Genomic DNA, 20773 nt, shown 5'->3' on the forward strand with positions numbered 1-20773 from the left:
CCTGTGTGTGTGCATGTGCGTTGTGCACTTGTGTGTGTGTGTGTGTGTGTGTGAGCGCTGGGGCCTGTGGCATATGAAACATGAGTCCCTGTTTAGCAGTGTGAACCGTGGGGGAGAGTTAAGGGGGAGGCTGTTTTCTCAATGCCTCCTTGACCTGTCACTATTGATGATGTGTGTATGTGCATGGATGTGTGTGTGTGTGCGCGCGCACATATGCATGTGAGTGTGTGAGAATGCAGCAGACATGTACAGGGGGACAACACCACCCCCCCACCTCCGCTGCCGATATCCTCTCATGCCACTACCACCAATACCACCAAGCCCCCTCCCTCCCTCCCTCTCTGCCTCCTCTCCTCCCCTCTCCTGGCGCCCGGTATGAGAGAGAAAGCTGTTGTTAATAAAAAGTTTTCAAAGAATGGGATGAAAAGGGAGGTGAAATTGAGCGGCCCTGGCCATATTATTTCTTCTCCGTATGGGAGCTGGCCTCTCGCGGTCTCTCCGACGCTCTCGGACCGGGAGGGGGTCGCTGGCTCGGTGACCATTACTGCCCCGGGGCCAAAGCAAATGATTTGCCTCTCTGAGGCTTCAAAGGGGAGCAATTACACTTAAGTAACCAAATGAATAGATAGCCCAGCTTGGCAGCAGTTTGGGGGAAACAGTGGAGGCCTTTGAGGGAAGAGGCACCACACCTCAGGAGTAATATGTAACAGCTCACATCACAGAGAAAAAAAAAGAAGAAAATAAACAAGAGAGTATACTGCCACTGAATTCAGAAGAAAAAAGGTGCTGAAACATGCCCAAACCAAAACAACAACATCATTTAGAGTGGTTTACCAATCCAGCCGATAGCTTTTAAAGTAATTGTGGCCTTATAGAAATACACTCAACCACTGGCCACTTTGGCTAGCATATTACATAAACACAGACCGTATACAACATTATATCATGACAAATTTGAAAGAAATTAAATATGAAAATTGTGTTTTTAGTTGTTTTTTGAAATGCTCTATAGTGTATTTCCACAGATTTGCTTTTGTTAGTTGTTTATGTGAAATAAGCTTCAGAAAAGGTGCAGTCTCTTTGACACAAAAAAACTGTTTGTCTCTGTTATGCTTGTGTTTGTTTGTGGATATTGTAATGACTGTATACACAAACTTCAAAAAGACAAAATATGTGAACATCTTGCACTCAAACAAGCTTGAGAAAGTGATGCTGAAACAAGATATAAATCATCCTGGTGCTGAATTGAACTGCATGTGTAACACAATGAATAACATTAATTGCAATCTTGAGAGCCATGAATTGCAGTTCTGTGAGTGGCACACATAAAGTCAGCCTCTCCCCACTGATAAAAGACTTGAAAAAGGCCCTATTGAGTGAAGTGGAGACTGGGAGTTTGGTAGGGGAGCTCACCTGTGGAGAGGAGTCTATAGCTGCATAGAAGGCCCAACAGCTGCCAGGGTTGTAAGTCTAGGCACCTAGCAGAGCCGCAGAATGGGAAATGCAAGGCGCTCTTTCAGTGCACTGCCACTTAGTAACAGAAGGCATGTGCCAAACTTGCAGAATGAGAATGAAAACTCCCCCTTCGGAGTTCACTAAATATCAGCAGCGACTCTCTTTTTATCCCCTCCCCTCTTCTGCCCCCTCCTCTCTTTCTCTTTTCTCCCTCTCCTTTAGTCTATTATAATTCCTCCATAAAAGAACAATGGTTGACTGAAAGACCCCCAAACCACAGAGATATACCAACAATCGACAGGGAGAAGGAAAAAGGGGGGACTCGGCTGAAGTGTGGAAGCCATCAATTACTGAGGGCCTAAAGTTAACATCCCAGCAGGGTACGTGCATTAGAATGCAGATATGGGCAGGCTATGGGCAGCAGATGCCTAGCGGAGTGGTCAAAAGAGCACCTCGAGCTCATGAGAGGACATATGCAATGTGGGAGACTCTCGCCTCTGCTGCCTCGCCTTGGAACCTACAGAAGAATAGAAAATTAAATTGAATGATGATTGTAGCAGCGGCTCAAAAGGGCCATTGTGTGGAACTAACTGGAATTATGGGTTTGAAATGTGACAAACAACTGACATCTCGCATAATGGATGCCAATACACATGGCTGCGGTGCAGTCTCAATAAATCTCACACATCAGCAGCGGGATTGCCACGGATCTGGGGTTCGCCGCTGCAACAAGTGGCCCCGTCGGCTCCAGTCGGGTCGAAAACGCACCGTGATTCCTCCACATGCACTGCCCTAACAGGATTTTCCCCTCTCACCGCATCTCTCTATTCTGGCCGCTCAGCAAGACTCAACCCTCTGGGCTTCCTCGCACTGCTAATTTACACTAGCCTGCAGGCTACCTTCACAGTCAGAACACTACAATTGTATTTTCAGGCTCATTAAGCAATGGCACAAAAAAGGGGAGCTGTGACCCCCCATCTACTTTCCCGTCCACGCTCTGTTCAGCAGGAGAGAAAGAGGTGCACGGGAGAGATAAAAGGTGGGATGAAGAAATGGAGCAAAGTGCTAAATTACAGTTTGAGGCTCTCTTAGGTTGTCTGTGTTTACTACATCAGTTTGTTTGGGAAACCAGTGGAGGAGGAAGAGTTGGAGGAGGCGGAGGAGGAGGAGAGCCCTGCACAGCCCCTGCTCTCGATCTTCTGAGAACCAATCCGGCTGCTCAGTAGCAGCCCTATTCAGGATCAACCCATGCTTGTTTATTTGAAAGAGACCCCGCTTTTTTAACTTCCCACCCTCTCCATTGTTCCACTTCTCATGGGGAGGACTTTGAAATTGTAATCTCAGGGACATTCAAACACACACATTTGTTCTGACCTCTGGTGCATGCAATAACATTATTGCTATCAGACAAGCATTGCCAATTTAGTTCTACAGTGCTTTCATCCTTTCACAATAAAAAAGGTTTATATGATGAGTTAGATTAGGAAGTGAGGGCTGAAACTAGTAACATATTTGTTGTCATTAAAATAATTTGAGGAAGTTATAGTTAAACTCTACCTGATCTTTTCACTGAATTTTTTAGTGTTACATTTTATGAAATTGCTGGTATAAAGTGATTTAGAACTGGAATCAATTCTCAAGAGAAAACAATACTTACATTCTTTAGAGATTTAGACATGTGAGATCCAGATTTTACCTTGTGGAAGTGCAACTAGTTTTTGTCATTATTGTAATGATGATTATTGTTTTCATTTCTGTTCTGCAATAAAATGCCACATCTGCAAATTATTAATGAAATCAGTCACTCAGTGGAATTTGACATGTGAGTACTGTACAGTTACCCACATTCAACAGTGAAGTGTGACTGATCATCTCGATTATAGTCTCATTAAATCTGGTGATGAAATGAAACAAAATAAGAAAATTGCTTGCGACAAATTTTCTATTTTTTCTCACACCGTTGAAATACCAGCTAATATATTTTAATGACGTGAAAAAGAAAAGATTTCATATAATGTGTACCAAATTGCTGTAATTTATACAATAGTTGCTGGTTTTGGCCTCGCTGGGATTTGAAGCCAACAGTAAAAGAGAAAATTGATGCTGCTGCCTTGGGTTTTTTTTTTTTTTTTTTTTGTTCTCCAATACACTGCATCACAGCTTTGGCTGCTAAGAGTGTATGAGATTGTGGCGACATTCTTTGGTTTGTGAATGAGACCACAGAGTAGCCACACAAAGTTCCTCATCCCAAGTCCTCAACCTAACTCGCCCACTCGCATTGTCTCTAGACTTTCCTCAAGAATGTGGATTTCTATGGCCGACGGCAAGCCAGACGAAATTGCCAATTGCATTGTCACCTCTTGTGGTTTTCTCTTCTGAACAATTCCTACTGGCGGTGGAGTTCAGGAGGAACCCTCTCGATGAAAACATCTGTTTTTGAAGACACCAGAGAGGGGAGCAGCGTTAAGGATGTTGTTTAAAAATGCAGCCATCAGTGTATGAGCACACATTAATTTGAGCTTGAGTTTGAGATGCATATTCCACCACCACAGACAAATGAAATAAACCCTGTTGTGTTTAGGGGTTGAGTCAAAAACAGCAGCTATAACGCCGCAGGACACTGCGTCCTCTGATTGCCTTTTTACAGTCCAAAAAAGAAGCCATGATGACGGCAATTTGCTTCATTCGCTTCAGCATGGCAGGAATATTTCCCTCATTACCCGACATTCAAACACAGGGCACTCTGATGCCACAAGAGGAAGTGGCTTTGGCAGAAAATGTCAAACCAGCGTTTAAGTGCAGGATTGAAGCCAGTCTGATGTGGATTGGATCAACTTGTTAAGTCAAATGAAAGGTCAAAGATATTTTCCACAGCGCTGAGCAACCCAAAGAGCTGCTATTTAAACTGCTCTTAAATGGAGAGTGCCATGCTGGTCACCTTATGTGAGGGAAGCGAACGAGCCAAGGTGTTGACAGCAACTGAAAATTTAAATAATACATGGGAAGATGGACATTCAACTGCTTCTAAATTTTACTGCAGAAATGTTAAAGTCTTGTGCAACTTAACCACGATTTATGAGGCCCCCTCTGCTGATTTCTGAAAAGAAAAGTGAGAGGGAAGTGAGAGTGACATGTCGGGATGTTGCTGAGAATAGTGCACTCAACTTGTCCCTATCTCCTCCGCACTCATGTCATGTCAGCAAAATGTCCGTCTCGTCGAGGCCTGTAGCTACAGGCCTTTGTGCCACTGTCGACACATCTCACAGGGATTGGGTTCCACAGCTCGCTCACTACCCTAAAAGATCTGTTTGTTTGTCAGAGGGCCTTACTGCAGCAGGGAATTCACACATTGTCGATGGAGGACGGACACCGGCTCACCCGGGCTCCCACAAAGTTCCTAGTTCGTCAACGGCTGCACCTGAAGAGCGCGGTCTTGTCTTGTTTAGAGATGGACGGGATCATCTTTGGACCTATGAAACAGTGAGAATGTCACATGAGAATCACCATAAAAGCATGTGAAATTGTTTTCTCACGTAGCTTGTCGTGCCACCACTTGGCCCTTGCACTTTTATGAACTGTCTAAGTGGTTTCATCGATGCATGAGAGTACTGGCCCCCGCACGTACACGTGAAAGCGTTTTCATTTCTTGTGCCAGCTGCGGGGAAAGTGCTTCCCATTGCGCTCGCACCGACCTTGAAGGACAGATCTGCTTTCAAACTCACTAACACCTTCTGACACAGTTCACTCGCCTGCATGCTGTTACAGAAATGTCTTTTGGGGTAGGGGAGAGGGGGCCCGAAGCTAAATACACTGCTCCGAACACCAGGGGAGGAGAGGTAACCATTCTTCTTGTGTAGATGTATCTCTGGGTGTACCTGTATCGGATGAATGTCCGTACGAGTCTGTGTGCTCCACAGGGCCAATTCTCATCCCCTGTTTTGCACGACACTATGGAGATGAGATAGAGGGAAGGGGTGCGCCATCGCTGGGATTTAAACCCAAACCAGCTGGGTGACGAGAGGCCCCTGCTGTGTGAGGAGACAGAGGGACGGCTTTGTCAGATAGGAAATGAAGGAAGTGGACTCAACATCAGGATTTACTCAAGTTGAATCATCAACCAAAAGTTGTGCCCCTTACTTGATGAGGGTTAAATTGTTCTTTGCACCTGAGGGCTTTCAAGAAGTCAAACATCAGGAATCTCAATAGAGAATTTTTCACTCAGACAATCATTATTTTGTTTTTGTTTTTTTTTGGAAAACTCAGCTAATTTAAGTATTTCAGTTGCATAAGTGTCATGTGCTGTGAGATAGGGCTGCAATACACAACCAATTACCTGTGGTTACTGAACAAGGCAAGTCTAATAGGTGAATTATTCATCATTTCATCCAGTTAAGCAGGGGGCTAATAAAGTAATTTGGTGGAGTAAAAGATGGAAAAGTTTAGATGTTAGGTTCTCTGACTGACCACTAATAATTGATTGTGTTGATGTGGAAATCTCAGTGGGGTCTTGTGTTGGGTTAGACTGATAAAATCCAGGAGGCCACACCGCTGACACATTTAATGTGATAACACCTTTGACGTGTTAAAAGGGGAGAATTAAGGTTATGATTCATGACGTTTGAGGGAGTTTATGGAAATAATTAGTATGTGACAAAGAAGTGGACCGCAACCAGTCGTGGAAAGTAACTAAGTTAATTTACTCAAGACACTATTTTTTTTTTTTGTTCCTTTTCCTGGCTATTTCCATTTTTATGCAATGTAATACTCACTACACCTTACAGGTAAATATTGCACTTTTTACTCCTACTTTTAAGACTTTATTTGTGAAACATATGATCAGCCCTTTAAATCTTATTATTTATTATAGACTGTCTAATAGTATATAAAGTAGTTCAAATTAAAAGCGGCTTACATGTAAATGTAACACTGAATGGTGCCATTGTGCATGATGAGAAATGTAATTCTGCAATTTTTACCCACTTGAAAATTTGAATGCAGGACTTTTACCTGTGATAGAGCATCAAAATGCTTTAAAATATCATGAACATTCATTTGCCAGCAGTTGTCTTAAAAAGTGGCCTGTGGTTATTACAGCAAAGAATAACCACTGGTCACCTTTTAATTCAATTAAATTCACATTTACCTCAACGGAATCATTTCTAGACTTATCCAAACGTATTTCTCTCCTGCTGCCCATGGGTCTATGATGATGGTAGAAATTTTTAAATTATTGCTGAAGATGCTATCGTTTAAATAAAATACGTCAAAATAAATTAAGTTGAGAGCCATCGGTTTCAGACCAGACGTGAAACAGTTAACTGTCAGCGCCTGCTTCCTCGCAGCTCCATGCAGTGGACTATGAAATATTTGGAGGACAATTGGTTAAGTGGAGTTAACCGTTGCCTTTTCTCCCCGAGGTATCTTCCTTTTTGATCCTGCCGAGACTGGCGCCTTGCAAAACACAACTTGTCTGGCTTATTAAATAGTATGACCTGGAGAAAGAAAACGCCTGTTGCTTCTCAACTGAGGCCATTGTGAAGCGAGAAGAGCTCATGACAGGCCTTAAATTGCAGTAATGCTGTGTGACCAACAGTCATACCTAATCAATTTCTATCCTGACTGTGCACGTTTTCTTATTTGAGGGAATTCTTTAGATTAATTGTTTTACGCGATTTAATTTTTAGACCTTAATTTACTTACTGACTGTTTATTAAATTCTGTAATTCCCAGTGTTATATTTTAAAGTGAGTTTACATATTTGAGTGTTCTCCCTTTTCTTTCTTCTTTGATAAGAGTATTACTTTGATATTGACATGACTCTTAAGTTCCTGCTCAGCTTTAAAGTAGTAGCTTTAAAATAGTACCGATGGAGTGGCCGGCTAATGGATGTAAATGGTCAGCAGAGTCCTCCCCACTGGTTAATTGCGCTAAAATTGGTCTAAGCTACTTTGTGAGAGCCATCAATAGCCCCGCACCGCATGGGGTCTGTATGATTAACTTCTCCTTCCTTTCAAAGGCCTCTTGATGTTCCCTTGAAAGGCAGCGGGCCAATCAAAACCGCACTGGCAGACGTCACGAGGCGAACTTGACGAGCTGATTGGTGGGAACGGGGAGGGGGGACAGCCCCTGTCCTTTTATAGACGACCCCGTCCAGCGCGTAAAAGCTACTGGGCACCGCTGACAGCGCGCAGAGACGCATATTGGACACTGTACATCTCAGCGACTCCATTCCTCTGAACGGGCCACACGGAGGTGCATGGCCCCATCCCCTTGTATCGTGATGAATCCTGTGCAGGGGTCGCCGTCCCAAGACGCCAAACAGCTTCATCAAAAGGAGGAGACGGACACGGAGGGAGAGGAGCCTAAAGACATGACCACCGAGAAAGGATACAAACTGCAGCGGAGCAGCCTCCCGTTTAGCGTCGAGTCGTTGATTTCCAAGAAGACCACCTGTCGGACTTCTTATTCCCCCTCAGAATTAGCTCTGGTCCTGCCCAAGCCCGTGGCGGGGCAGGGCGCGCAGTTCTCTCCAAGGACTTTTTACGCGGAGAGTAAGGTTTCCGCGGAGAGCTCGCAGGGTGTTTCCAGTAGCTCCAGCGAGGACAGTCCGCAGTTTTGTGAGAAAGATCAGAGCACTTGGTTCCAGACGTCCTCCTTTTCTACTCCTCCTCGTAAGTCCGTCCCTCCGCTGTTACCGGAGTTTTGCTCCCAAACAAGGACTCGCTGTATTCATTTATCATTTTACTGTTAATAATAGGGGCTGCAAGAATACCACTGTTATGGGGCTATAGTTACACAACACTGTAAATTTCCTGTTGTGCCACAGTAATGTTAATGTTGACCTGTGGCTCCACAGAGTGTGCGTAAATGTCTGACTCGCATTTTGTTCTTTAGGTCAAATAAACTGCAGATACATCGTGATAATGTGTTGTACCTCTGTGCACGTGAACCGCATATTTGGCTGCTGCGCTGGTTCTTTGCCACATTCTTTTTCTTGTTTGTTAGCCTTTATATTTCTTTTATATAAGCTATGAAATATAGATTCTGATGCGCAAGAAATAAAACTGAGAATGATGATGCTTTTCAATTTTGCTATTTCATAATGGCACAACTCAACGTGATCAGTTTGTGATGCAGCTTGAAATAGCAGCATAATTTCAGCATAGTGCTGCATCATGTTTGTGTTTGCATTTGATCTTTAAGGCTCATGTATATTCATCTGCTGTGATGCATAAACTTCAATTTAATCTGACCTCAGCTATTTTGTCTTTGTCATTTTTTTCCCCTCTAACAGGGAGCTCAAGTCCAACTCAGTGTACTTTACGGAAACACAAAAACAACAGGAAACCTCGCACGCCCTTCACTACCTCCCAGCTGCTGGCGCTGGAGCGCAAGTTTCGCCAGAAGCAGTACCTCTCCATCGCCGAGAGAGCAGAGTTCTCCAACTCTCTCAACCTGACGGAGACTCAGGTCAAAATTTGGTTCCAGAACAGGAGGGCCAAAGCGAAGAGACTGCAGGAGGCCGAGCTGGAAAAGTTTAAACTGGCCTCCAAGCCCGTCCTGCCCGCCTTCGCGCTGCCGTTCCCCATCGGAGCGCACATGGGCTCTCCAACGTGGGGCCCTTCAAGCGCCTTCCCGAGGCCCAGTCTGCCGGTCCCAGGACTGTTCAGTGGACCCGTTACATATGGGATGTACTATTTGTCTTAGTGTTCCTGTGTGTGTGTGTGTGTGTGAGAGAGAGAGAGAGAGAGAGAGAGTGGTGTGTGTGTGTGTGTGTGTGGTTTTATGTCCTCTGCTTGCAATACACGTATGAGGACGGTGCGTCCTTAACATCCGGGAAAACCATTTTTGTATTTTCAATTTGGAGTTTAGAGATATTTTTCTAACCTCCAGAATTGAAGACAAATAAGATTTGGGACACACTTTGATATATAAGTGTGTGCGTAACTGGGCCGAGTTCGTTCACTTACTCTCCGCATTTTAAGTGCTGCGGCTTGTGGATTCACAGGCCCGTTTAGGCAATACTCCAAATGTTAAATGTCAGGTTTTTAAACGACATGCCTTAAATATCTCATTCCAGTCCGTCCACCGTGCTCCGCAGTAGTTTGTGAAACTGGACATTTAAAGTGTGCCCGAACATGAAGGCAATCATCTACTGAAGCGGAGGAGAAAATAAACGCTTAAAAGCAACAGAAAAGTACTTAAACGGTGTCAGTGCCTTAGGACCAGTGTATCACTTGAAGTTTTTCTGCTTGTTCGGCATTGACTGTTCTCTGTCATCACCGGGTAAAACTGCAGTTTTCCATAGTGGCTGTTTGAATGTCTGTATTTCCTTACAGCGGTTCCTGTCACAATTTCTATACTTTGTAAACATGAAGCAAAATTATATTTTAGGAAACACATGTATTAGATATTTTTTTACTCTCAACGTGGCCTTTGTGGGAGTGATGATAGGTTTTCTTTCGAGGAATTTTGCTGTAAATGTAAATAAAATGTGTAGTGTTGATAAAGCCCTGCAGCCTCCCCTGAAGAGCAGCAGGAAAAGCGGTATTTATTGAATATCTTTGTATCTGTACTGTGTACATACATCACTCTATCTAAATGTTCAGTTACTTGTAAAAACTGATTTTAGTAAATAAACATTATACAAGGTCTGAGTTTCACTGTTTTTCATATATGAATGATTACAAGTAAATGTTTGGTCTTATAATTCACTGGAGCAGTGAAGGTTTGTATAGAGTGCTCCTTCAAGAAATATGACTCATATTTATACATTTATAAAGGTATAAGTAGGTCAGATAATCCGCAGATAACTGTTTTTAATTTGTTTTTTTTTTTATTTTATCTTTAAAGAAAGCTATAGTTTCCTTGGTAGGCATGCCATAAGTTAACCATTGCTGCCAAAAACCTCCTAGCCTGACCTGCATTTAGCCTACGTAATTGTTATTATCTAATTTGAAAATGGCCACATTTTTTTCCATTGCTTTGCCGTTTACTTTGCACTGGTTAAATTTAAAATAGCGTATAGACTATAATTTACTTATTAGATACTTTGACGGTAAATTGTCATGTATTTCAGTTGGAAACTAATGAGATAATGTCAGTTAAACCACAATTCAGTTTTAAGTCTTGACACGTTTTGTAGGTTTTCTTCGGGACAACACACATTTGTTTCACACTTACACACAGAAAGTGAAAGAAGGCTTCATTCTAATCCAACATACAGTCACGTATCTTGATATTTGACAAATGTGTTGAAAACCAAGCAAATGTGTGTATCCTAAGGATGCCACAAACGAACACTTGAGCATACGGATGTCCACCTACTGAAAAAAATGAAGCCATTAAAAAACAAAAAACAAACAAACAAACAAACAAAAAAACAGTTATTACTATTTTAACTAAAACGTATGTACCAAGGGATATTTACATGCATAAATTTGTATAATGCCAAAACCCCATAAATAAAGTTTCAGAAATATAGTGCGATGAGCACAAATTAACAATTCAATAAAACTGGGGAAAATCATTCTTGATGGCCCTGTCGATTTTAAGTGATGTTGCGCATTAGTATGCACAGCTTCACTCTGTATGTTAGACTGTTTTTTAATAGCCTAATTATATAAACCAATGTGGAACTGAATTTAGTTTTTTTAGTTGTTTCTTTAATCTATAATTTCCCCGTTTTCATCTCGTTCTCCTTATTCTGCCCTGACTTAAAGTAAACCTGTGCCTCCCTCCTAAATAAAAACCACAAAAACGTGATTTGCAGTTTTAGGTCATAGTTGCATTAGTATTTAACGTTAAAACACTCCGTTGCAGATATAGGCCAACAGTAAAACACACAGTGTCGATATAAAGTAAGAAACAGCAGCAGATGCAGCCTGCTGTGTAGTGTCAGAGCTGTCAGGCAGTGTGGCTCACTGTAGGCGCTCTGTATGTCCTGCAGAGGGCGGTGGCGGGCTCGGTGCTGGTCCTGGTCCTGACGAAGAAAACGCACTTCCGCTGTTCGTCCTGTCACAGACAACACTTGGTCCAGCGAGGTGAGTACGTTAGCGGTGCGAGTTATTGAATGAAAGAACGCATAATAAAGACAGTTTGAATGACAGTTTATTCACTCTACATATTTATTATTGCGCGTAAGATGAAAATGTGAACTCTACGTTCTCTCGGTGTAACAAAACCCCGGCGTTACAGAGAGATTTCTCTGACCTTGGCTAGCAAGCTAACAGAGCTAGCTGCCGTTAGCTGGTTTTGCAGCGGTCTTGAATTGAACAAAATGTCAAGGACCCAGTGTCATTGATTAGTTTTAGACAAATGTGTGTTTTTACCATGGAGTTATCATCTCTGTTAGTTATATAACATGCATTCATTCATTCATATCATTGAGCTCCTGCAGTCGGACGGTGTTTATAGTTAATGTGGAGTGAGTGCGCTGCATTAATGTTTGGTTTAATACAGATTATATAGTGTCTCATAAGAAAGAACTAAGTCACTGCTTTACAAAATGACATGTTACAGTACTTTAAGTTGGAGATAAACAGGTTTTTGTCTGTCAAGGCTAACTCTAGGCTTTAAGGAATATAAGGATATTTTCCTCAGGTCATTAATGCGTAATCAGTGTAAGTAACATGGTGTCAATACAAAGGTTAACCACCATTGTTACACCTGTCACACATGCATATACGGTCACTGAAATTCTGAAGAAACAATGGTTACAAATCTTTTACATGCATAAAAGCTGCGTTCGTTAGGTCCACCCAGTTAAAACTAATGTAGTCTAATGCAGCAGTCCTGCAATAAATCAGGACAATAAATTATGTTCTTTCTAGGAGCTGTACGTGTGTGTCTTTGGTGCTGTTGAGAATTGTAGTGCATTATACTGAGAGATGATATTTAGACAAACCTCAGTGACATAAATGGTGGACAAAATAATGGAACCACTAAAGTTTAGTGCAATACAATACTTCAGTAACTACAATATTCAGAATCACTTTAGAATTGAATTAATACCTCCACACAATATTGAAGGTGAAAGTTAAGTCTTGAACTCGGACAAGTGAACTCGAAGTTAGTAAGTGGACCACGAGTTAAGATTTCTTGTGACACATTTTCTTAAACAGTTTCAACCTAAACTGAACGTTATTAGAAAATAATCTAGGGAAAGAGTGTGTGTGTGTGTGTGTGTGTGTGTAAAATATATACTTGCTGTTACATCTATAGGGAGAAAAAAAGGTTCTACTTTTCAGCTAACCTGTAAGATTTTTGTGTTTCTCATTCAAGGTTTGTCTGATTTGTCTCTAAACACAGTTGTCTTCTACCTCACAGACAGTCAGGATGGCAGGCCGTCGTGTAGCCCTGAAGGCCATTGACTGGGTGGCTTTTGCTGAGCGGATTCCACCCAACCAGAAGAGCATGTTCAATGCACTGAAGACTCGCAGTGATGCCATCTCTGCTAAGTTAGTTAAACACCACATAAAGGCTTTAGAAAGAAATGATCACCATAGGCCATTTAATATGGGAATTTGGGAGGTGTTTGAGGTAAAAAAAAAAAAAAAAGAAGAAGAAGCTGCAGACTGACCTGTCAGTGTATGCTCTGCTTCTTTCATGCATCTTATCAGGTCCTCACTATCAGTAAACTGCATTGGTCTCCTTGAAAGCTGATCATCTTTTTACAGTATAAGACATATACTGTAAATAATATATTTTATCAACTCATGAACACATTTGTTCAGTTTTGTTAACTTTTTGTAATCATTTGATTATGTGATGTCCTTCTTAGTTTGCTCACAACACAAACTGCATGTCCTCTTTATACCAGACTAACCTCCCTGCCAGAGACTCCTGCAGCCATTGACTGGAGTTACTACAAGAGTGCAGTGGCCAAAGCCGGGATGGTTGATGAGTTTGAGAAGAAGGTGGGCCCAAACATTATGGGAGCATTACGTATGCACCTAGGGAGGCATGCAACTTTTACTCAAACTGTTTGTAGCATATTTTGATGGCAGCATCCAGTTGATCTGAGACTAATGTAATTATTCCAAATTCAATGTAGAAAGACTCTCCTGGAGCCCTTTGTAAAGGCTAGAATTTAACTTATATAACAGAGTTGGTCATGTTTAGAAATGTGAAATATGAAATTGCTTGTTGTTTGAGCAACTTTGAGCATGTCAGTGTTAGATTTCCTTTGTATCAATCTGTTTGACATCTTATTCAATAGATAACTCATGAGATAGTGTAAGCATTTGTTGGTTTGTATTTCAGTGGTAACCCATACATGTCCCTCTTACACACAGTTCAAAGCCCTTCAGATCCCTGAGCCTGTTGACACACAGACGAGCACCATTAATGCACAGGAGGCTGAGGCTGTGAGTGATTACATCAAACAAGTCCATTCATTGCATGAATTCCAGCTTTAACTTGAGAAAATGAAAATTTGTTGACTTGAATTTTGTAAATGGAAAACAAAACCTAGCAGTCGTACTCTGTGTATATTTTTGTAAAAAGTGCTGCGGCTGTAAATGTGGATGATAATTTAATTTTTATCTAACAGAACAAAAGTGCATCAGCCTACATTGAAGGATCAAAAGCCCGCATTGTTCAGTATGAGAAAGAGGTGAGACTAATTACAACAGTTGCTACAATACCACATAAACATTTCGAGGGAATTTGCATTTACAAACCTGGCACTCTGTTCTGTTTTGTGTGTTTTTAGTTGGATAAGTTTAAGAACATGATCCCATTCGATCAGATGACCATCGAGGATCTCAACAACACCTTCCCCGAGACAAAGTTGGACAAGGTCAAACATCCCTACTGGCCCCACAAGCCCATTGCTGAACTGTAATCCTATTAATGAACTCTCACCTCACAATAAAGATTATGTATTTTAAAAAGAAATGTTTGGTGACTTGGTTATTTGATAAATATTTTAACAGAATATGTGTATCTGAGTAACAGCAGCCTGTGATATTGTGGATAAAGCCCGCGAGGGGGCGGTGTTGCTGCAGTTTCACTTTGAAGGTTAAGGTTGGTGGTTACTTTTTTTTTTTTTTTTTTTACATTTTGACATGCACCGTAATGTAATCATTAATCTACTTCTCCTCTTATGATATATGTAATCAATGTAGAAGAGTCAGTGATCAAATCAGCGGAAGTTTGGAGATACACTTGAGCACAGACGTGGTAAACAGTGGATTTGACACAATCACCTTACTCACCGTAAAAAATGACACAAGCTTCAATTAAATATTAACATGCTGTAGGTTGAGTATTCACTTATCTCAACAGAGAAGCGCCGTTTCATGTCAAGGTGTCATTCAAACGCACGTTCATCTGCATTTGGGGCTCAACAAAATGTCAGTCATTCATATTATCCAATCATAGATCGCCTGGATATCTTCCTCAATGCTTATTGGACTTTAGCTAAATATTTACATAAAGGTGGGTGGGACATCAGGACGTCAGCTAAGTTTTGCACTTTGATTGGTCTAGCATTACAGCGTCTCCATTGTTGATTGGCCAGAGTTCCTGTAGAAGTAAAAGAGGAGGGGCTTCATGAAAGATGATTTCCGTTGTATGTTATTTGACAGTCAGTGACGATTGACGGGGGACCATCAGATCAGGTAAATGTCTCCTTTATTTATCTACCTATAAGTTCATGGCATGTTTTCAGTATGATATCTTGTAGCTCACTGTCGTGTGGTTTATCGAGAGATTTCTTGTAGCGCTGGTGAGTAAACCGGTGATGAAAACAGGAGCTATCCGCTGTAGTATTTCAATAACCATAGAGCTCAGTCAGATTACTGCTGCGGAGGTCAAAAAAGAAAATAACAAATCATTAAAAAACATTTTCGTTTTAGCATTTGTGATGCTTTGGGGTCGATTTTCTTGCACATGCGTGATGATGACCACAGTAAACCGCCGTCGGCCGCCTCTACAGCTAGCTTAACATTGTCACTGACAGCGTTAGCCAGCAGCAGAGATTACGTTATGGATGGGGTAGTCAGCCAGGTGCCCTCTGCCCTGGATGGTGGAAAGATGTTTCATGTTGCTGTTTTCGACCACACGAATATATCCAAAGACTAACAGTAATATCAACCTAAATGCTTAATGTTTCTCCAAGTGGAAGTTAGTTATTTCACACTGGTATGAGTATAAACAATAAGGCCTAACTTTATGTATTAGCCAATCACCTATAGGCTTCGTGTGTCCGTTAGCTAGCGGTTCACCTTCGCAGCAAAACACCCTCTACTGGTGTGAATTTGCTCAGTATCGCAACCTTTTGAGGTTATACGGAAAGAAAACTTAGGTTTGTTAGTATTCTGTTGCCGGCTCGGTGTGTTTACAACACAACCAAACAAACCTGCCAAGGGATTTACGAGAGGTCAGTAAGGCAATACCTCTATGGGTGCAAATTATGCAAAACTATTTTGGCTTGAGGGAAATATGAGCCGATGTCGTCCTCACCGTTCACCTTGGTCAGTGCTTTGCTGCCGCTTGTATTAGGGCTAATATCATCTTCATTTCCTTTTAATCCTCCAGTTTGCTCAAACCTGAAGACACGTGTCTGTTACAGTGTGAGGTGAAAGGTAACAGTTTGGCTTGACTTTCAGGGTCAAAGGTTACAGACCAACTTGTGTCTAAACAAGGGATGGTGAAGTTTTTGTTGAAAGTTGCTCACTCATTCAAACACATACTTCTCCTTAGCGGTCGTCTTCATTAGAAATATGTATAATTACCTTGTGTCAAACATTTTCCAGCCACACAGCATCTTAATGTAAATTTGAACCACAGACTCTTGTATATAAAAACCAAAAACTGCATCTTTATATACAGCCTATGGCCCAAACACATTTTATGACCTAGTAGCCCTACAGACTTCTTGTTGTTATTGTGAATCTCATGGCCTAGAGTGTGTATTGTGTTAGGTGAAAACAGACATGATAGTGTTAGTAGTCAGCCCAGGTCTGCCCCTGGACAGTGGAGTCAACACTAGCTTCTTTGTTTGTAGGGAACAATGGGAATAGGCCTGCACTGTGGGAGGCACTGCTAGGAGGCTAGAGGTTGGCTACTGCCTCATCTCTAAGGGATAGCAGGTCTGTGCTTTTCTTCCAGTGATATTACCACACACAGGGCTATGTTGAGACATAGAGAAATGATCTGAGGTAAACTGTTTCATGTAGCAACAGGTTTTGGTCAATTTTTTTTATCTGGAGTAATGACAGTTCTGTTGCACTAGACACAGACTAAGAAATGTTTTACAGCAGTAAGGACAATAGTAACTGTCACACCCCTGTATCCACTAGCTAGGCTTAGTATTCAAATAGTCAACATTAATGCTAAAGATTCTCATTTGCTGTACTGTGGCCTTAAAACTGTGTGTCCCCTAGGGTTACTCCATGTAATATGACACTCCATCCTCAGCCTCTCACTGATTGAATTTCATCTATACAGCAGTTCAGCCACCCTCTTTCAGTCACTGATGTTATAGATTAAGCAGGAAATGCATTAGACCAAAGAGGCAGCTGATGCTAGTCTGCATTGTTACTTTATATATCGCCAGGACAATATTAGAACATTACTGGTATCATTGTTTGATATGTTGTGCTCAAAACACAGTCATTGTTATTTATAACCAAACTGCAGATCAGAGCTAAAAGAATTAGTTGATAATCAGACATTGTTTTTACCATATTTTGAACTTTCTTTGACTAAATTATTAATTGATTACATGAAAAAAATGATTTTCAAATCAAACAATAACGAAAATATGTGCTGCAACTAACTGTTATTGTCACTGTAAATTAATCTGGTGTATCATCAAGAAGCTGGAACCAGATCATTTTTTGGTATTTTTGCATTAGAAATTAAATGATCAATCAATCATGAAAGTAGTTGATTTGCTTTGAGTCAGTTATTTCTTTATCAGCTAATCATGTAGTCCACTAATCATTTCAGCTCTAGTTAGATTAAGTCCACCCTCAAATTATTATAAATAAACAATAAACAAAATGTTATATTGTATCAAGCAGTTTTCTATCAGAGGTTTTTAACTAGATTAACTAGAGTGGATTAATTCTTAATCAATGCTATCACAATGTATTGTCATTCAAAATCAATATTAGTCAATGTTGGTATACCTTCAAACATCCTTTTGATGAATACTCAGGGCACAGAACATGGGGCTTATATATAGTCTAGCCTGCATCTTTTGTCTAATGGTTGTGAAGTTTTGTCTGTTTGCCACGAGACGTTGAGTTGTTTAAATGCTTCTTCATGCTTGTGCTGTAGCCTACTTTGTATGCCCTCAGCAAACACAGAGTCTGTGTTGTTAGCCAGCTTGTTTTCCTTCAGCCTGGCTTTCTGTTAAAATCATCAGAGTAGGACTGGGGAATTGGTGGACCCCAGCCTGCTAAGCTAGCATAGCTGTTTATTTGACCATAGACAGTGAATGAAGCTTGTTATCCCAACTACAGCACATACGCCTGTGTCAGCTGAATCAGTCTGTACTGGCAGATGTGGGCAGAGAGGTGGTATGCAGCCAGCCTGGGTGAACTTTAGGAATTACTGTCATAGTGCCAGTAGCCGTGTGACCAGCATCAGAGGACTCTGTTTATACTGGGCTGCTCTCAGTGAGTATATATATGATTATATGACTGTAAAAGACCTTGGTCAGTATAATATTATACTATGTAGTGGCATCTGTTTTGTTGTAGGGGCAATGTTTGTAGGAGCTGCTGAAGGAAAGAAGCTAAAAGTTGTTCTGTGGTAAATTAAATAAAACCAAAAATAATGTATTTTGTTAATGCAGCACTTTCTTTCTCAGAGCGCCCAGTTGTTCATGTACTCTCAAATACAAAATGTTCTGGTCCACCATAGCTTTCTTTGCAAAAGGCAAATTCATACATAATAACACAAACACAAATTTACATGTTGTAGCCCACAAACTTTTGTGTTTTTCACTTAGATTTCCTTTCATCATATTGTGCTGCCTTTTAAATGTTCTACTTAAATCCCCAGGAGAAGTGTCACCGATTTATTGGGACAGTAAGAAGATCATCTCACAGGGAGGTGAACAGAGAGGGATGGGTGGATGGGAGAGGGAAAGGGGTTACCATCTGGATAGGTTTTTATCTGTTATCTGGAGAGTCTGCTGTGTTTGTGTGTTTGTGACAGAGACAAAAGCCTTGTCCAGTGTCCTCAGCATTGTGCTGCTGTGCAATCCAATAATTTCATCCCTCTCTGATTCTTCTACGCAGTTAAAGCAAATTTAAGGAGACAATAAGTATGGCTGTTACAAACAGACATTTAAGAAAGCAGTTTAGTCAGGGACTTTCAAATCCTCTTCCCTAAGGCAAGGCTGCGTGTGTGCTCACAGCTTCATATTCCCTCTCTCATTTAACCACATATGCTGGTTTCTCTTCACTGGTTTTGAAGTAGCTTGGAGAAGTTTATCCTTTGTTTGTGTGAATGTGTGTCCATAGTAACAATAAGATGTCATCTCAACAGGAGTAAAAGGTTTACTGTGGTAATTTTGTAGATCACAGAAAATGATAAAGGCCTTGATAGCCAGATGTTGGGCAGCAGCCACACACACACTCTGCTGTCTTGAGCCCCGAGGTGTGAGTGGATGTTTAATGATGACAAGTTCCTACAAGTAAGGTGCCATCTTACCACAGATGTAGCTGAAAAGTCAGGAGAAAAATTTAAAGTTCTGTGCATGTTCATGCATGTGTCTTTACGAGGCTTTTTTCACAGCTGATATTTTGGAATTGAATAAAATGGAATACTGTACAGCCATCATGCTTTTCCTGCGGTGAAACGTTAAATTATCCATCTGTTGAGTGTGCATATCTTTCTCTGTTTCCAGTGGCTGTTGATGGACCATCCCTATGAAGAAACAGGGTTACAATGGGACAGAGTACCTCGGAACAAGAGGTCCAGGCAAACACCCCCACGGTTAGTTTGTTCACTGTATTTATTTGCATCATGATAAAACAAATGGAGGCAAGCAAAACCTATATGTATATGCTATAGGCATATGCAAAAGTACAGTAAATGTAGGCAAATGAGCATACCATCAGGAGTTTGTAAGTGAGCCAATGGAAATGTTTGTTACAGAAACAGGGAAACCTGATTTGTACTGCCAAGTTTACCAACCAGATCCCACATTACTTTTTTGCTATTTATCCTGTAAAACAATAGAGAAATGCTTTATGTTAGCAAACAGAAAACAGCAGCACAGGATGTAATAGCGGCTCATAATAATAAGCCATCTGCTATTTAAAGTTTTCCCAACATTGGTCAGATGACAGTTCAAACAGCCACAGTCTCATTTCATAATATTCCCACAATGAAGCAGCCATCCCCGAGTCACTGGGGAATTTGAGCTTCTCTTTGAAATGAACTTTTTTGTATCATTTTCTCTTATGGTGACTGTTAGCTTGCCAGCTCCTTCCTGGTCTCTATCTTTCTCTTTGTTTCCAGCCAAACATTGCTTGCCCTACTTTTAAAATAATTTAACAAAATCCAAGACATTAGCCCAAAGCTGACAAAACGTCTTTAACCCAAAGAAATCAAAGCAGACAATGTGTGAAACATTGTTTATGACACTCAGCCCACTGTCTTTATGTAATATGTAGACAAATCTGCTGGTTTTTTAGTTGCAGACTTTGAATTTGCCACTGTATTGTAGCCATTGCCTTAAGACTATACAGACTTCACACTTTACACAGATTTACAAACTCTGTAGCACCCCCCATCAAAGCCTACAGCTAAAGTATATTTCTGTGTGTACATGCTGCCCATAGCACTCACCATCTGTCAGCCCAGTGTCCATCTTAGGCCTTTTACTGCCAAATAACCCTTAGCTACTCACACACTAATCAATAACCACTGATAACAGACATGATCTCTCATTGGCTGTCAGCCAGAACACTAAAAACCTATTACTACAATACACACACACACACACACACACACATACATACATACATACACAGTAAAACAAACAAGCTTATCTTGGCCTCAGGATCTTTCCACTCCCTGTACTGACAGTCTTGTTTTGATGAGTAAAGAAGGGCTTAGTTTGATGTTACTGAACTTAAATGATAAAAGTCTCCTTAATCAAGCCAGAAGTAAAACTACTCTGTGCTCTATGAGTAGCTTCTATCTCTGTTTAGCTGTTTCTTGTTTGGAAAACAGTGCACCAAGCCATTTCCTTCCTGATCTTGAGTATGTTTCCATTTTTTCCTTTTTTCCCCTTTCATGCTTAGTTTCATACTTTCAGTCAGCTTCACACAAAGTCCAGCTCCAT

At 41.1% G+C, this 20773-nt stretch overlaps 3 protein-coding genes across 7 annotated transcripts in view; all 3 read left to right on the forward strand.

The window, feature by feature from the left end:
- The first annotated feature begins 7493 nt into the window (after positions 1-7493).
- Positions 7494-10107, forward strand: LOC108885382 (homeobox protein MSH-C). The gene is made up of 2 exons (XM_018679712.2): positions 7494-8126; positions 8750-10107. Exons 1-2 carry the CDS (start codon positions 7712-7714, stop codon positions 9160-9162), a joined length of 828 nt encoding a protein of 275 aa, XP_018535228.1. The 5' UTR covers positions 7494-7711; the 3' UTR covers positions 9163-10107.
- A 1288-nt stretch (positions 10108-11395) lies between these two features.
- LOC108885384 (ATP synthase subunit d, mitochondrial) lies at positions 11396-14355 on the forward strand. Its single transcript, XM_018679715.2, has 6 exons — positions 11396-11498; positions 12784-12914; positions 13277-13373; positions 13752-13823; positions 14009-14071; positions 14171-14355. The coding sequence occupies exons 2-6, from the start codon at positions 12793-12795 to the stop codon at positions 14300-14302; spliced, it is 486 nt and encodes a 161-aa protein (XP_018535231.1). The 5' UTR covers positions 11396-11498; positions 12784-12792; the 3' UTR covers positions 14303-14355.
- A 645-nt stretch (positions 14356-15000) lies between these two features.
- The window catches only part of pnpla6 (patatin-like phospholipase domain containing 6), a 28136-nt gene continuing 22363 nt past the window's right edge, over positions 15001-20773 (forward strand). For all 5 annotated transcript variants that reach the window (XM_051070739.1, XM_051070740.1, XM_018679717.1 and 2 more), the window contains exons 1-2: positions 15001-15080; positions 19328-19416. In XM_051070739.1, the coding sequence (XP_050926696.1) occupies positions 19369-19416 (48 nt within the window). In that variant the 5' untranslated portion in view covers positions 15001-15080; positions 19328-19368. The remainder of the gene's footprint in view (positions 15081-19327; positions 19417-20773) is intronic.

This window comes from Lates calcarifer, linkage group LG5, assembly GCF_001640805.2.
Source record: "Lates calcarifer isolate ASB-BC8 linkage group LG5, TLL_Latcal_v3, whole genome shotgun sequence".
NCBI lineage: Eukaryota > Metazoa > Chordata > Actinopteri > Centropomidae > Lates > Lates calcarifer.

Coding starts and splice junctions, on each gene's coding strand:
- LOC108885384 (XM_018679715.2), top strand. CDS start 12,793: ATGGCAGGCCGTCGTGTAGCCCTGAAGGCCATTGACTGGGTGGCTTTT. Junction 13,824..14,008: donor ATGCACAGGAGGCTGAGGCT/GTGAGTGATTAC, acceptor TTTATCTAACAG/AACAAAAGTGCATCAGCCTA. Junction 14,072..14,170: donor TTGTTCAGTATGAGAAAGAG/GTGAGACTAATT, acceptor GTGTGTTTTTAG/TTGGATAAGTTTAAGAACAT.
- LOC108885382 (XM_018679712.2), top strand. CDS start 7,712: ATGGCCCCATCCCCTTGTATCGTGATGAATCCTGTGCAGGGGTCGCCG. Junction 8,127..8,749: donor CTCCTTTTCTACTCCTCCTC/GTAAGTCCGTCC, acceptor CCCCTCTAACAG/GGAGCTCAAGTCCAACTCAG.